At 41.0% G+C, this 17,255-nt stretch overlaps 1 protein-coding gene across 1 annotated transcript; it reads left to right on the plus strand.

Annotated features, from left to right (window-relative positions):
- The first annotated feature begins 193 nt into the window (after positions 1–193).
- LOC106562057 (cadherin-1) lies at positions 194–17,192 on the plus strand. The gene is made up of 17 exons (XM_014126600.3): positions 194–292; positions 2,191–2,476; positions 2,922–3,036; positions 10,649–10,884; positions 11,128–11,268; positions 11,359–11,514; positions 11,608–11,752; positions 11,854–12,026; positions 12,129–12,257; positions 12,372–12,557; positions 14,005–14,249; positions 14,341–14,483; positions 14,596–14,820; positions 14,914–15,132; positions 15,266–15,396; positions 16,030–16,170; positions 16,356–17,192. The coding sequence occupies exons 2-17, from the start codon at positions 2,426–2,428 to the stop codon at positions 16,560–16,562; spliced, it is 2,643 nt and encodes an 880-aa protein (XP_013982075.1). The 5' UTR covers positions 194–292; positions 2,191–2,425; the 3' UTR covers positions 16,563–17,192.
- The last annotated feature ends 63 nt before the right edge of the window (positions 17,193–17,255 follow it).

The raw sequence follows: 17,255 nt of genomic DNA on the forward strand, positions 1-17,255 counted from the left end.
GTCTATTGAATTATGGGACCTACCGAGGTCTAGTCAGTGAGATTTACAAAAACATGGCGGAAAAAGAAACATACAAAAAACGACACGGGGTAAAGAGATATTTAGATGTCAAAATACAGTAACTAATCATCTGAAGCGATATAATAAAAAGCGCGCATTTATCACATTCGCACACGCCAATCTAAATTCTGCTGCTAACATTGTCTTGCTTTGCAGTTATCTATTCTGCAAGTATAGCTGGTATAATAGCTAATAAGAATAAGAATAGTCGAGCACATTATTCAAGCAAGTGGTAAGTGAATTTCAAACCAAAACCATTTTTCCCACATTATCCATTGTTGTCAGACTTGACTTGTAACTTTTTACAGAGTAAATGCTAGTAGTTAGCTAGCTAACGTTAGTTGCCCCATGGCAAGTAGGCCAGGACTAACGTTAGCTAGCTAGTAGCTCAACTACAGAATGTTTCGGACCTTTTCAAAACAGTTGTCAGAAATGTAATGGTAGCGTCAATTCACTCAACCCACTTGTTGGATTGCAGCTTTCTGTAGGCTATTTAGCGTCATTATGCCGCGCACATTACCAAATCACCGGATGGCATGCAAAAGATCGTGGCTAGCTAACGTTAGCTCGTTTGAAAAACATGCTCTCATGTCCAAATACATCGTTTTAACGGCCTCAAACATTCGTAGTTTGTGATATTACTAAACATTTATTGAGAATAAAATGGAAAATGTCTTACAGTGTTGTTGTTTTAGTGAAGACTAGTCAGGAGGGTTAACATCCAGTTTGGCTTTGATATTTCAACTTTCGGCGCCATTGAAAACAGCATCAGTTCAATTGAAGTCAGTAGTTTTGTGCATAGTTTTTGTGCCTCTACTTATGCCATGGCAATCATGGATAAACAGGGGAGGGACTGCTAAAACAAATGTGGAGCTTATGATTATGCTAGCTAGCAATGAATACCCATATTGTGAATCATGAGTAGAAGCCTTAAAAGTGAAGGAAGTGATGTTTGGATGTGGGTCACAAACTGATCACATTTGAAACTCATGATCCACAATATTATCTGTACTCTAAGGTCACTGACTGAATGGATAAATAAATATCTTGCATGTCATACTTTCCCTTCGGAACCCTCAAGCACTTTTATTTTCTCCAACAGGCCGGTCTCTCCATATCTTAATAATTTAATTGATATTATAGAGGTTACTTACTACCAAAGACTAGGTCTATAGGACGTATTTGGTTCTACAAGGTGACACCATAGACTTATGAGTCAACTCACGTCATTCAACCATTGCTTCACAAGGCTGCAGGGAATCCAAAGCAAGCAGGGTCTGTAATGTTGATCTGCCACCATGTCTGGGGTGAGGATGATGGAGATGTGATAGCAATTTTTCCTGTATTTGTAGCCAATCAGGTCCACAGAAATCCTCAGGTAGTGGAGTAAAGCCCATCTACAATACATCATTTTTGTACTGATATGTTAGGCTGACTGGAGATGTTTAGGCTACTCATTGTGATTATGTTTAGCTCAGTTGTGTAGGGCAGCCATGTAAACTACAGCAGTATGAGCGTTGAGGAGTAAAAGAGAGCTCAACATAAATAGTATTTAAGTACTATAATGGTTTTATAAAATTGGGTTGATTTTAATAAAGCGTCTCATTCCCCAACTGGACAGGCTTTAGGATCATGCAGTCTGGGGTCAAACTAGCAAAATGAATGGTTCCTTTGAGAGAAGTGGTAGTGGTAGAATAGCACAGGGTCTCTCACATTGACACACAGACTTTACTACAAGCAGAGGAAACGTATGGTGAAGAATATGTTCGGCATTTATTTCGACTAGGCTAAATGGAGTAATGGTATATGTTTTTTTTTACCATGATTAAAATATATGTATTTATCAGTAATTTGTTAAAATGTGAAGTTTATTTTGACAAGTTACAGCTTTTGACAAATATAGACAACTCCAGTCTGTGAAATTATTGTCAGTGTTGCTGACTGTGTTTTGTTTGAAACTAGGTAGATCATGAAATGGAATGACTGACATCCGTGTTTGATCCTGAACCCACTCTTCCTCATCAGTGCTTCTCCTCTCGATCGGAATTCTCACATTATTGTGTAATAATTTGGAACATAGGACCCTTGCTGTCGGTTTCTGGATTATGACAATTTACCTGTGTTTCATAGGTGCGGGTATAAGGAGCCGTTCCCCTCCATGCCCATACTTGGAGCGAGCGGATTTGCGACGTCACCTGCCTGCACACGGCACTCTCCAGAAACTACCTGCTGAAACTCATTTCTTCAATTTAACCGACAATCCAGAAAGCTCACATTTGAACAAGAGACTTTTCCTCCCGTCTACGCGTAAACTGATTACTTTTTACTGTTGGTGGAACGACTATTCTGAAATTATTCAAAACAAATGGGGGCCTTTTGGTTCGTGGAGTTGGGGTTATTAACATTGTTTCTCCAGGTAAGATTTTTTTTTTGTTTGTTTCTACTCTGAAAGTAACATGCAATGTAGGCTACGCCATTTACCTGGGAACACTAAGTCACAGATACTGGTTCAGCTACAGCCTACTGGTCTTTTTTAACTCATTTATGATTAACTTTTTCTTATTAACTTTTCATGATTTGTTGGGTATATTTGTTTTAGCCAGCGTTGCGTTGGTCGATTATTTAACTTTACCAGGTTAACGCACCCGGATATTTGTTTTGTATTATTCTTAGCTTTTATTTATACTTGTGCCACATTTCGCAGTAGGGTGCTGTGGTATTTGTAGAAGATCAACAACAATAGTAATTATGGTAGTATAATAGCATTTCTAAGGTAATCTGGTGAATATTGATTTCATGACCTTGTGTAGTTGATTTATAAATAATGAAACTGACGTTATTTGCTTTTTCCTTTTTGTAAGGCTTTCAAGCCAGGGTCGTCGGAGGAGTCAAAATGTATACCAGGTTTCAATTCGGAAATGTACATTTTCAAAGTGGAAAGAAATCACTTACAAAGTGGCCGGAGACTAGGAAAAGGTAAGAACTAACAAATGGTAGTTTAAGCGCTCTTGGCATACGACTGAGCAAAAATGTTTAACGCCTCGTTCAAAACAATTGGGAACTCGGGGAAAAAATGAGCTCCGACTGAAACATTTTGAACTGTCATCCAACAAAGAATTCCAACTCTGGAACTCGGGTCTCTTAAAAGAGCTCAGACCTGAAGATCAATGGCGTCATGATTTGACCTTTATTTCTTTCCCGAGTCGCAGTTTTGAATGCTGCGTAAGGCCAACTATATATTTTTGAAATGGGTGTCATCACTTCAGATTACATTTTAGTTTCTGCTTTGAATATTTCAGTACACATTGATAAATGTTTATCCATTGTTCAATTTGTGAGAAGTGGTTCAATTGGAAGTATTTTGTTTTTCAAGATTTGGGTCCTTCTCCCTTGATTCCTAATCAAACTGCCACAGTTCTACATTGTACAGACAAACCATTACTTGGCAAATATGGCATGGTACTGTTCTTCCCCTGTTTTCTCAGTGTTAGTTTGTTTACAATAGCATTGTGGTGTATAGCATTGGGACTAATGGAGGGATTTTTCACACCTTTGCTAAGAAAACAAAGTCTCACTCACAATTGTGTGACCAATTTAGTAGGCTAGATTTGCATTATGGCTTTCAATTATGTTTTCATCAAGTTGTGACCTAACTGAAGGCTGTTTTTGTCTTTGTAAAACGGTTGACTAGACTGGGTGAACTACTTGAGACATGCTACATCTCTAGTAGTTTAACTGGGCATGTAGGCACAAGATCTGATCAGTAGAGTAAAACTGGTTAGACTTCCTGGAACAACCATTAGGCTGGCCTAGATTCCTCAGAGTGACTTCTGACATTGATTGTCATTCACGTCAACTGCCAGCATATTACAAATGAATCATGCATATCGATAGGAAATTAGAAATACTGCCTCAATCAATCCCTTTGTGTAGCAACCTATTTCCCATGATCATGTTCCATGATTAGTACCAAATATTACAGTAATTAGGAGGTAGTCTTAGTCATTGCTTTACAACTATTTCTCCTCCCTTTGGGATATGTTACGGGAAGACCTCTACAGACTCTCAGTATAATCTATTCTTGTCTCTTATGATACATAAAGTTTGGTACTTTCATCTACATGTTGCGGCAAGGTCAGGAATCCATTCTAGTTTCACTCCTAACCCATAAGATTGACGTCAGTGTCTTGCTATTGTTGGGCAATATTATGCGGGTATAGCTAGGCCTGTGGGGATCATGAAATTGTCAGGCGGATATTTTCATGCAACTAAGTGCTGTTCTTAACTTAGTTCATAACAGTGTGGTTCCATATGGGACCGGGATGATCATCTTTGATAAACTTAAAGGGGGAATCTAAAGATGCAACAACTAGGATGGGTTCACTAATATAACTAAGATTTTGGCTTCTCGACAATGAAAGTTTATGAAAACCAATAAAACAGGAGAGAAATGCTGGTTTCAATGGCATATGAGGAAATCTTTATAAAATAATTGCCTCCACGTTTCTATGGTGGGATTTTGGCGAGGCTGCTTTGAAGCAAGGTAAGACATGCCCCATAATGAAGTAAAATGTTCATGTTTCAAACATAAGTTCATTCTATGCGTCTAACTTTTCTTTCTGTGCTTAGCACAGTCATGTCATGGTTGTTGGTATTAAAAGGATATAGTTAAGTCTAGGCTTCTCTATAAAATGTTTCTATTTAAGGTCAGGAAGTAGGCTATTTACTTTGAACAAGATTGAATACTCAACAATGACATATACAGCAAACAATGACATTTTGTTTATGAATGCAGAGCCAACCTAACAGGATAACACTATATTAAGAAAACATGAGAAGAAAAATAACATAATGGATTCTATAAGGATTCCTGTACAAAACACTTTTTAACCGTACAGGAATTTCATTAAAGAAAAGACAAAATTGAGATGCTAAAATCCTCTCAATGAAAAGTTGAGACATGTCCTCTGTGTGCATCTGGCATTTGTTTTGAAAAGTGAGTGATCATGGTGTAAAGAGATCCTGGGGCTTGTGTTGGTAAGACCTGATGTTGTACAATGGGTCAAGTGTTCCCAAACTTTTTCACTCAGGCCCCCCTTCCAGGATTGGGGAAAGGTATGCAATGACTGACATGACGAGAAAAAACTGATGATGCACTTCCCAATTTGTGCATTCTACTATTACAACTTTCAAGAGTAAGTTAAAAGCCGGACTGAGTTGTATGAACTGAATGCATTCACTACTGTAAGTCGCTCTGGATAAGAGCGTCTGCTAAATGACTAAAATGTAAATGTAAATAAGTATTAAAATGCATAGGCCTACAGCCTCCAGCTCATATTGCAAAGTGGTTGAGACATGTCATAGCCTGCCTACCTTGCCTATGCACTAGAATGCAAAGGCAATAGAAAGCTGGGATCCTCTTATTAATTGTGGCCACCAAAACCATGTTTTTATCACACAATTGCATTTATAATTGTTGCGCAGTGACTGGACACATGTTTCACTCTAGCAGCATCCAGCTGTATTGCTCTCTGACAGGTGATATTTCCTCTCAAACTAGGCTCTATGAAGTGCACGTGTGATAAATAAGATGCATGACGACTAATGACATAAAAACATCAGCGACAATTTACACTGAACAGAATAGAAACGCAACGTGTAACAATTTCTAAGATTTGACAGTTCATATTAGGGGAGCAACTAATAAATTCATTAGGGGCTGCCGAGTGGCGCAGCGGTCTAAGGCACTGCAACTCAGTGCTAGAGGCGTCACTATAGACCCTGGTTCGATTCCAGGCTGTATCACAACCGGGAGTCCCATTGGGAAGCGCACAATTGACCCAGCATCGTCCGGATTAGGGTTTGGCCGGGGGTAGGCCTTCATTGTAAATAAGAATTTGTTTTTAACTTACTCGCCTAGTTACATTTTAAAAAATTGCCCCTAATCTATGGATCTCAGATATGCATCTGGTCACAGATGCCTAAAAAGGTATGGGCGTGGATCAGAAAACCAGTCAGTATCTAGTGTGACCACCATTTGTGTCATGCAGCGCACGACATCTCCTTCACATAGAGATGATCAGGCTGTTGATTGTGGCCTTTGGAATGTTGTCCCACTCTTCTTCAATTGCTGTGCAATATTGGCGGGTAACTGGAACACGCTGTCGTACACCTCAGAACATCCCAAACATGTTCAATGGGTGACATGTCTGAGTATGTAGGCCATGGAAGAACTGGGACGTTTTCAGCTTTCAGGAATTGTGTACAGATCCTTGGGACATGGGATCGTGCGTTATGCTGAAACATGATGTGATGGCGGCGGATGAATGACACGACAATGGGCTTCAGGATCTCGTCACAGTATCTCTGTGCCTTCAAATTTCCATCAATAAAATGCAATTGTGTTTGTTGTTCATAGCTTATGCCTGCCCATACATAACCCCACCGCCACCATGGGGCACTCTGTTCAATGTTGAACAGAACTGCTCGCCCACATGATGCCATACACACGGCCTGCCATCTGCCCGGTACAGTTGAAACCGGGATTCATCCGTGAAGAGAACACTTCTCCAGCGTGACAGTGGCCATCGAAGGTGAGCATTTCCCCACTGAAGTCGGTTACAACGCGAACTGCAGTCAGGTCAAGACCCCAGTGAGGGCCATGAGCTTCTCTTTTTGAAATTGTATTTTTTTCCTAAATAATAAAAATATATACTTTTAAAAGAATATTTAAACTTTTACCCCTCTTTTTCCCCAATTTCGTGGCATCCAATTGGTAGTTACAGTCTTGTCTCATTGCTGCAATTCCCGTACGGACTCGGGAGAGGCGACGGTCTAGAGCTGTGCGTCCTCCGAAACACAACCCAACCAAGCCGCACTGCTTCTTGACACAGTGCCCACTTAACCCGGAAACCAGCCGCACCAATGTTTCGGAGGAAACACCTGGCGACCGTGTCGGCGTGCACTGCGCCCAGCCTGCCACCGGAGTCACTAGTGCGCGATTGGACAAGGACATCCCTGCCGGCCAAACCCTCCCCCAACCCAGGCGACCCTGGGCCAATTGTGCGCTGCCCCATGGGTCTCCCGGTTGCGGCCAGCTGCAACAGAGCCTGGACTCGAACCAGGATCTCAAGTGGCATAGCTAGCAACTACGACGCAGTGCCTTAGACCACTGTGCTAGATGAGCTTCTCTGAGACGGTTTCTGACAGTTTGTGCAAGAATTCTTCAGTTGTGCAAAGCCACAGTTTCATCAGCTGACCTGGTGGCTGGTCTCAGACGATCCCGCAGATGAAGAAGCCGGATGTGGCGGTCATGGGCTGGCATGGTTACACGTGGTCTGCGGTTGTGAAGCAAGTTAGACGTTCTGCCAAATTCTCTAAAATTATATTGGCGGCGGCTTATGGTAGAGAAATTAACGTTCAATTCACTGCCAACAGCTCTGGTGGACATTCCTGCAGTCAGCATGCCAATTGCACACTCCCTCAACTTGAGACATCTGTGGCATTGGGTTGTTACACAACGTCACATTTTAGTGGACTTTTATTGTCCCCAGCACAAGGTGCACCTGTGTAATGATCATGCTTATTAATCCACTTCTTCATATGCCACACCTGTCAGGTGGATGGATTATCTTGGCAAAGGAGAAATGCTCACTAACAGGGATGTAAACTAATTTGTGTGTGAAATGAGGGAAATGATATTTTTGTGCCTATGTAAAATTTCTGGACTCTTTTATTTCAGCTCATGAAACCAATACTTTAGACGTTGCGTTTTAATATTTTTGTTCAGTATAATTCCTCTCAATTTATACAAATTAAGCATGACCAGTCAAATGTATTTCCAGTGGCTAACAGTAACCGTTAACATCCCTAGCGCCTTTGGAACATATACATTTTTAAAGTGTAATAAATCTATTTAATACACACATCACAATAAATCCATGATTTTATTTTAGGAAAAATGTATTTCAGAAGAAGTCAGCCTACGGTAATGTTATCTGACTGTGCCATGCCATTATAGGCTGTAGGCTAGTTCATTTAGCGGAGAAGATATGCTTAAGTGCCTTGTCCCGAATAGTCACCTGCCACTTTATTAGGTACACCACCCCGTTCACAAATGGATCGCTGCTACAGACAGTCATGGGGCTGTGTCTTGCTATATAAAGCAGGCATATGGGCATTGAGGCATTCAGTTACTGTTCGATTGGACGTTAGAAAGGGCAAAACTAGTAACCTAAGCGACTGAGGATTGTCGGTGCCAGGCACGCCGTATCTCAGAAGTGGCCGCCCTCCTGGGCTTTTCACACACACAAGTGTCTACGGTTTACGAGACTAGTGCGACAAACAAAAAACATCCAGTCAGCTGCAGTCCTGTGGGTCAAACATTTCGTTGATGAGAGGGGTTGAAAGACAATGTCAAGAACGGTGCAAGCTAACAGGCGGGCCACAACCATGGAACATGAGAGTTCAGTTTACTTGTGTGGCCTGCACAGTCCCCAGACCTCAACCCAATAGAGCATCTTTGGGATGAGATGGAACAGGCTGTTGGCAGCATGAATATACCGCCGTCCACTCTGCAGCACCTGCGTGATGCCATCGCGTCAGTATGGACCAACATCCCTGTGGAATGTTTCCGACACCTTGTAGAATGCCCCAAATAATTCAGGCTGTTCTGGAGGAAAAGGGGGTCCAACTGTGTAGCTACTTTTCTCTGGTAAAATGCAAGATAAACTTCAAGCAAAACATTAAGAAATATAGCTGGCTGCTTTCTTTCTATGATACACATTTGAAATATATGATGGCCATGCATAGTTTTTGCCCAAAAGCCCGTGCTTTTTCATTGTAAGCTCATTTATTTGTATGGTTGCTAGCCAAATAGTATTGCACTTCTGTCATCTGATCAAAATGAGCTATTTTCTGTCTTGTGTGACACTTGTATGAATGAAAACTATAGTTGCACGCCCCATGCGCACTCTATTGGCGCAAAAACATGACTTTCAATATAAAACGCAGGTGACATGGTTAAAAACACCGTTTTTGTTTTGTTGATGGTCTGAGTTTTGAAAATGCAAATTTGCGACTATAGGTTTTTCATTATTTGAAAAAGTTTCAAAAAAAGCTTCTCAGGCTGCACATGTTGTTCTCTCAAGTGATCATATTTTCACCCAACAGACTATTCTCAATTTAATCTTGTCTTAAAACAAATTTTACATATGAGTAAATTTAGAATGGTTTATCAAATTGGCAGTGGGAAAAAAGACATGTCATCCGTATGCACTAGAAATGCGACTGGAGCGTTGAGTCACGGTTGAGTCACAGTTATCTCCACTTATCCCCCTCCTGTACTTCCTGTTCACCCATGACTACGTGGCCACACGTCTCCAACAGCAGAATCAAGTTTGCAGACGACACAACAGTCTTAGGCCTGATTTACCAACAATGTAACCTAAAGTAACTCTTCCAACAATCAAAACAGTGGTGAGATTTCTCTCCTGTGTGAGTTCGCTGGTGACAGCCAGTTGTAAAACAAATGTTTTTGTGACAGGTGGCCTGATTCTTTATTGCTCTGCACTTGAGCTTTACCACCTACAGCTTTCTTTAATTTGTTCAAGACAACCGCCTTCTGGCCTAAAGAGTGGTAGTCGCTGTACATCTACCTACCTGATTCTCTAGTACCTAACTATCAATAGGATAAGCAGAAGTGTGTACTCTGGCGTACTACAATTCAGTTTTACTTCTCAACCCCACCTTGTTTTTATGTAATTACAGAATTTCTGCATAACATTTAACAAGTTCATTAGGCTGGAAAGAGGTGTATTGATTTAGGGGTTTTAAACGGACATGTTTTATGGGCAGTCTAGGCCTAAATGAAACTACAGAAAGATGAGGGGAAAAACTGAATTGTACGTCATTAAAAAGTACTATTTTGTTAACATAATAGGGGCATAATGAGACACTCAAACCTAAGTGACTCAGGCCTCTTTTGTAGAGCTAGGTCTATGTCTCAGGATGTTTTAGAAGTAATGTGAAACCAGGGGTTGCTGCTCACCTGTCCTTGAGTCTTAACCCAGGGCTGGTCAACTCTGCCCTCTCTGTCCACACAGGATGATTCTGGTAGACTACTTGTATACAATGACAGCTTCATCTCTACCTGGTATATTGTTCTAAGTTGCACAGTACTAGTTATACATGTCATGTTAGTTACATGAGGATATGGGTCAATTTACTCCTTTGCAAGTCAGACATGTTGGAGAGTTTTACATTATGCAGGGATTATTATTTGCACAATGTCTTTGCAGCAGATCAGAATTGTGATCATGAGGTGATTTAGGCCTAGCTGTTTTTATTTTTTAGAAGGTCATTTGCTGCTTTGTTACTGTGACCAGTATTCCATTCATAAATTTACTGAGTGAGTCTGTGGTGGCAGTTTATCTAGAAAGCACTGATAGAATAGGGCTCTTATGTTATGAATTTGAGATTAAAGCGACAGTGCTTTAAATATGCTCCTGTTGTTGAATTATTTTTTTAGACCCACATACGAATTATGGTTGTGATAATTTTAAAAGGATATCTTTTGACCACCTTTCAGTGGTTTTTGATGACTGCACCAGCCGCACCAGCTTTCTCTTTCACTCCGAGGATTCACGCTTCAAAGTAGATGGCGACGGGACGCTGAAACTGAAGAGGGGGGTGACTCTGCATAATGGACATAAGGAGTTCTATGTCTCTACCCAGTCCATGGGCAAGAAGATCACTGTTCCAGTCAGAGTGTTGCATGAGGCCAGACACTACCACCATCACCATGAGATGACCACCCAGCCCCAGGTATGACTGGTCAAATTAATATTGACTATGCTGTCCTCTAGTGGATAGATGGGCAACTGCATCTCTCTGGATGTGTTTCAATGGCTTCTATAGCTGGAAATATTCTGTCATTGAAACAGATTTTTTATTTATTTTATTCTTCAGGTAAATTGATATTTGCTGACAGTTTTTGTAAAAATATTTTTATTTTAGTACCTGTAAACCATAGACTTGATATTTCATGGGTTTTTTTCAATTCCACAGCCTGGATCAAGTCTGTCTCTACCTGTTCTGAACTTCCCCAAGTCTTCAGGAGGTCTGAAAAGAAGGAAGAGGGACTGGGTCATTCCTCCCGTCAACTTCCCAGAGAATGAGCGAGGCCCCTTCCCCAAGATTATGGTGCAGGTAAGTGTCTTGTAGGTTAAGGATTGTTTTTCCATTGTCGGTGTTGGGCATTTTGTAATTGACGTGAACATTATCATCCTTGTAAAACAGATCAGGTCCAGCAATGATAAAGAGGTGAAGATCATGTACAGCATCACTGGCAATGGGGCAGACCAACCTCCTGTGGGACTCTTCACTGTGGACAAAAACTCTGGGATTCTCTATGTGACCCAGCCTTTGGACAGGGAGAAAAAAGACAAATACATTGTACGGTTTGTGTATCCTAATTTTCTTTCCTTGACTTAATTGAAAACGGATTTTTATATGTAGTTTTAAACTATTTGTTACATCTCTCTGTAGCTCCTAGCCCATGCTGTTGCTGTGGGTGCAGGTAAGGCTGAGGCACCCATGGAGGTCATTGTGAAAGTCATCGACCAAAATGACAACAAACCTGTATTTACCCAAAATCCATTTATGGGAACAGTCCCTGAGGCAGCAAAACCAGGTATGTTCACACACGCTCAGTATTTACAGTACTTAATGATGTGATGGTTTTTAAGGAAAATAATGCTAGGACGATTCTGTAATTTTTTTCACTCTATTCAGGTGATGAGTTCATGCAGGTAACAGCCACTGATGCTGATGAGGAGGGCTCTGCCAATTCTGATGTCAGATACACCATTCTCAGTCAGGAGCCTCCACTACCAAGCCCCAACATGTTTGTCATCAACCCTGTGACTGGAGGGATTCGGGTTAATGCACCTGGGTTGGACAGAGAGGTTGGTCTCTTTTCAAATCGATAGTCTTGTTGGTCATTTATTCATTGTGTACCTTCTACATGCGTTACATTTGTGATTTTTAGTTTACTAAATTTGTTTCAGAAAATTCTTAAATATACTTTGGAAATCCAAGCTGCTGATTTGGAGGGAGATGGCCTTACCAGCTTTGGCAAAGCCATCATTACAGTAACGGACAGCAATGACAACGCGCCACAGTTTGTGACGCCTTCGGTAAGCACATTTGTGAAGACAACATTTCAAATTGAAGCCTTAAAACCGTGTTAACACATAATCAAATTGCCCTTTGTTGCTTTATGATCTTGCTTCTCTCCTCCTCTGACACAGTACACTGTGTCAGTCCCAGAGAATAAAGTAGATGCCTTGGTGGTGAAAATGCCAGTGACTGATGGGGATGATCCTCACTCCTCTGCCTGGGCCACCACCTTCAAGATAGTTGACGGGGACCCTGAAGGCCTTTTCAGTGTGAGCACAGGCCCTAGCAAGCTGGAAGGCATCATTACGACAGAAAAGGTATGTTGAAATCTTCTCCAATAGATGTAATTGAGCTGCTACTCTGGAGGTGTAGCAAAAGCAGCCTGTCACTAGCTTTTTAGCTTCCACTCTAGAATGGTATCCTGTAGGAAGCCATTTGCACTCCCCTTAGTCATTTATTTGGACAGTGAAGCTGAAATTTAATTTGGCTCTATACTATATATTTTTTTTATTTGAGATTCAATGTTTCATATGAGGCGACTGTACACAATGTCACCTTTTTTTTGCGAGAGAGAGTAGTTTCATACATATCGCCCCTGCAGGAGGCCTTTTGCAGGCCATCATGGTAAATAAGAATTTGTTCTTAACTGTCTTGCCTAGTTAAATACATTTTTTTTTTTATTATTATTTTTTTTAATACAGTTTAGAAATAAAGTACTTTTTCTAGTCCGCCTATTTTGAAGGTGTCTTAAGTATTTGGACAAATTCACTAATGACAAACATTATATTAAGCAGCAGATTCATATGAGGCTTAAAATCCAATTATAATACAAAAGTAGTGTGAAATGCACAACCCTCCAACCATCGACGAGAGGATGATTAAGGTCTACATGTGCACTACAAGCAACATGTAAATAGTTATCTTGCTGGCATTCTATAAGAACTCTCCCTTGTTCTGCCACCAACTTGTGCATATCGCTCTTGTGCAGCAATGTTTGCAAACACAAAGGGGTCTATAGAAGTGCACGGTAAATAATGTATTGTCATTTTGGAGTCTATTTTATTGTAAATAAGAAAGTTTCTAAACACTTCTACATTCATGTGGATGCTACCATTTTATTATGGATAATCACGAATCACTCTTGAATCACGATGAGTGAGTTCGAGGGATAAATATCATACCCCCCAAAAAATGGTTGTTGGTAATGGTGAGAGGTTAGCATGTTTTGGGCGTATGATCTTTCTCACTACTCATTATTCACGATTCATTCAGGATTATCCATAATCATGGTAGCATCCACATTAATGTAAAATTCTTCAGAAACATATTCTTATGTACAGTAAGGGATTCTTATTTACCATTAATTTCTATTGGGCACAACGATCTGAAAATGCGTCCAGCAAGTTTGTTGCCGCAAGCTTGATGTAGTTATTGCGTGCTAGGAATATGAAACCAAATACTTAACTTTTGACTACTTTTAATACACTGAATTTGTCCAAATACCTATGACTCTTTCCAATGGGGGCGACTAGATGCATAGTTATTTTATTTATGAAAATACCCTCAAGTTCTGTTATGTACCGTTGCTTCATATGAAACATTTGACCTAAAATGCTGGAGTATAGAGCCAAATTAAGTTCTGGCTACACTGTCCAAATAAATATGTAGGGGAGTGTATGCTTGTAGATATAAACACCATTATCCTGATTCTATAATGTCTGAAGGATTCCTATTCTGATGGGCTTTCCTGTTCTTTCAATACAGCCCCTTGACTTTGAGAAGAACAACAAGTACACTCTGCTGGTCACTGTGGTGAATGAAGTCCCATTTGCCATCCCTCTGCCCACCTCCACTGCTACTGTTATAGTGAATGTGGAGGATGTGAATGAAGCTCCAGTCTTCAAACCAGTGGAGAAGATGATCAGAAGACCTGAGGACCTCCATGTGGACAGCGACCTGGTTCTGTACACAGCCACAGACCCAGACACTGCAAGGAATCAGAAAGTCACGTAAGATTAGAACTTCATTTACAATTTATTATATTTTTGTAAGATTTGAAGAGGATAATTTGTGACAGATGTTTGTACATTTACTTCACAGATACAAGATTAAGAATGATGTTGCTGGATGGCTCAGTATCAACAAAGACACTGGGCTGATAAAAGTCAAGACTCTCATGGACAGAGAATCCACTTTTGTCCAAGACAACAAATACTCTGTTGTTGTTCTGGGCACTGACAACGGTATTTCAATTAACCCTTTCTCTAATATTAATTGTTCACATTTCAAGTTTAGAAGATGACCACAGCCTAAACTTGACCTTTTGAGTGACAGTGCTCTAATTTGGATTTGCAGATGAAATCCCAGCAACGGGCACTGGCACCCTTATCATAGAGCTGGAGGATGTGAATGACAACCCTCCAACCATCGACGAGAGGATGATTAAGGTCTGCAACAAGGAGTCCTCCCCACAGCTGCTGTCAATCACTGATAAAGACGGAGCGGGCTTCGCTGCTCCATACACTGTACAGCTTCAGGGGTCGTCCCTTTCCAACTGGACTGCCAGAATGAATGACTCAAGTATGTGTTGATTTTTCCCAGAACTACAGTACTAGCCCCCCCTTTAAAATAACTGCATTGTTTGATGTTAAATGTTACCATTTTCCATCTCAGAAACTGGCATTATCCTGACACTGAAGACTATGTTGGACAGTGGAGATTACACGGTTGTCCTGAGAGTGTCTGACAACCAGGGCCTGCACCAGGAGAGCACCATCCTGGCCTCCGTGTGTGACTGCAAAGGAGCTGATGTCCAGTGCGCCGATAAAGCTGTAGCAGGCTTCGGCCTCTCTAGCATTCTGGGAATTCTAGGAGCCATTTTACTACTCCTATGTAAGTTGTTCATTTGTTTAACATGGCACTAACGTGTTTGGTCATTGCTGTCCTCGAAGCCTACATATGTAGTTGTTAATACACAATGAAGTGCAAGTGCGTTAAGGCCCTGTGTGTTTGTTGTGCTCCACAGTGTTGTCTCTTCTGCTGCTCATGTTCCTGAGGAAGAGAGGTGGTGAGAAGAAGGAGCCTCTGCTGCAGGAGGACGATGTCAGGGACAACATCTACTACTACGACGAGGAGGGAGGTGGCGAGGATGACCAGGTGAGGGAAGAGCACACCAGACTAGGGCTGTGGTTCAGACTCTCAAAAAAGACACACCTTCGTCCGCTTACCTTCGCCTTATGCCCTTGGATGAATCCCCGTCGCCATCTTGGAGGGCGGTCCAAATGATTAGCCAAGCAATGGAAGTTTGCAATGTAAGCCCCTCAGCCCTTGTTTTTAGTCACGTTTGCGAGTGTATAATTGTTTTCTCCGGGTCCTGAAACTCCCCATAATTAAATTTGTGACGATTGTACATCCGCTAAGAAAAGTCGGCAAACTTAAAAATCTATTTATTTGGACTGCAGCCTAGCTCAGAACAAGCCCACTAGGCTCTCCCAAGTGTCCATTTATTATTGGGATATGCAATAACACATCTCAGTCAATGTTTCTAAAGTTGATGCTTCTGTGTCTTCTGATTTATTTTTATTTCACCTTTATTTAACCAGGTAGGCTAGTTGAGAACAAGTTCTCATTTGCAACTGTGACCTGGCCAAGATAAAGCAAAGCAATTTGACACATACAACACTGTTAAACATGGAATAAACAAACACACAATCAATAATACAGTAGGAGAATCTATATACAGCATGATCTTGTAATATAATGCATGTCTGTACATCTTTCCACCTTCAGGATTTCGACTTGAGTGTTCTGCACAGAGGTCTGGATAACCGTCCGGATGTTTTCCGTAATGACATCGCTCCAACCATGGCCCGGCCAGAGTATCGCCCACGACCCGCCAACCCAGCCGACATAGGCAACTTCATTGATGATGTGAGTAAAGTCTTGAACTGATTTATAATGTGAGTGGAATGCACAGTTAAGATCATATCTAAGTCTTCTGGGGATGATTTGTCATTCAAGTAACTGGATTTAACATGGATAATGTCAGTTTATGCTTGTTTAGAATTTGTGCTGTATATTCACCAAGGTGGTAATGTGTAATCTTTGTTGACCAGAACCTGAAGGCAGCTGACAACGACCCCACTGCTCCTCCCTACGACTCCCTCCTGGTGTTTGACTATGAAGGAGGTGGCTCTGAGGCCGGCTCTCTCAGCTCCCTCAACTCCTCCAGCTCAGGAGACGACCAGGACTACGACCTCCTTCAACAGTGGGGCCCGCGCTTCAAGAAGCTGTCTGACATGTATGGAGGAGGAGAGGATTGAGAAGTCAGTCAGCCTCTCTACCTTTTTGCTTGGAAAGCGTCCAGTTCTCCACACTTGGGTCTGTAGGCTGAAGACCCTTTTTTTTAACTTTATTTCCCATCTTGTGTGTTTCGGGCACATTTACAGTTTGATTTGTGCAGCCGTGGGAACATTTTAGAGAATTGTGTTCAATGCTCGTCTTCAGCATGGGGAGGGTGGCACACTCTTGGCTCTGCACTAGCAGGATGTTGACATAGATTTTACACAGTTCAGCAGTGCTTTCTAATGGACTCTTAATAACCCCAGATTGTACTTGAATTTAATATGCATTGTTTGCTGGTTCTTGCTTCTATGTTGGTGTCATATCATAAAGTTTCTATAAAGACTATACATTGGCATGTAATGTAAGTTACTTCAAATCCAAATCAGCCTTAGGATTTTTTTGTTAACTGAGATGAATTATCAAGCTCAAACGCTTTTTAAAAATGTTTGATAAAAATATAAGTTTGGGTCTTTTGTGTTCCTTTTCATTTTAAATGTTTTTTGTTTCTACTTGCTTCTGAAGAAGCACTTGTGAATTTTTTTTTATAAAGGATATCCCTTTGGTACATTGATGGCCATGTGAATAGTTTTAATAAATAAATTACAACATGTCAGTCTTTTTTTTTTAAATTTTTTTTTTATATGAGCTAAATTAATGAAATTCAGATGAGG

This window comes from Salmo salar, chromosome 11 (genome assembly GCF_965601325.2).
Source record: "Salmo salar chromosome 11, fSalSal1, whole genome shotgun sequence".
Classification (NCBI taxonomy): domain Eukaryota; kingdom Metazoa; phylum Chordata; class Actinopteri; order Salmoniformes; family Salmonidae; genus Salmo; species Salmo salar.

What these genes read in the sequence shown, in the direction of transcription:
- LOC106562057 (XM_014126600.3), top strand. Translation starts at nt 2,426, where the DNA reads ATGGGGGCCTTTTGGTTCGTGGAGTTGGGGTTATTAACATTGTTTCTC. An exon ending in TCCCCAAGATTATGGTGCAG is followed by an intron (nt 11,269 to 11,358) that starts GTAAGTGTCTTG and finishes CTTGTAAAACAG; the next exon opens with ATCAGGTCCAGCAATGATAA. An exon ending in GAGGTGGCGAGGATGACCAG is followed by an intron (nt 15,397 to 16,029) that starts GTGAGGGAAGAG and finishes TTCCACCTTCAG; the next exon opens with GATTTCGACTTGAGTGTTCT.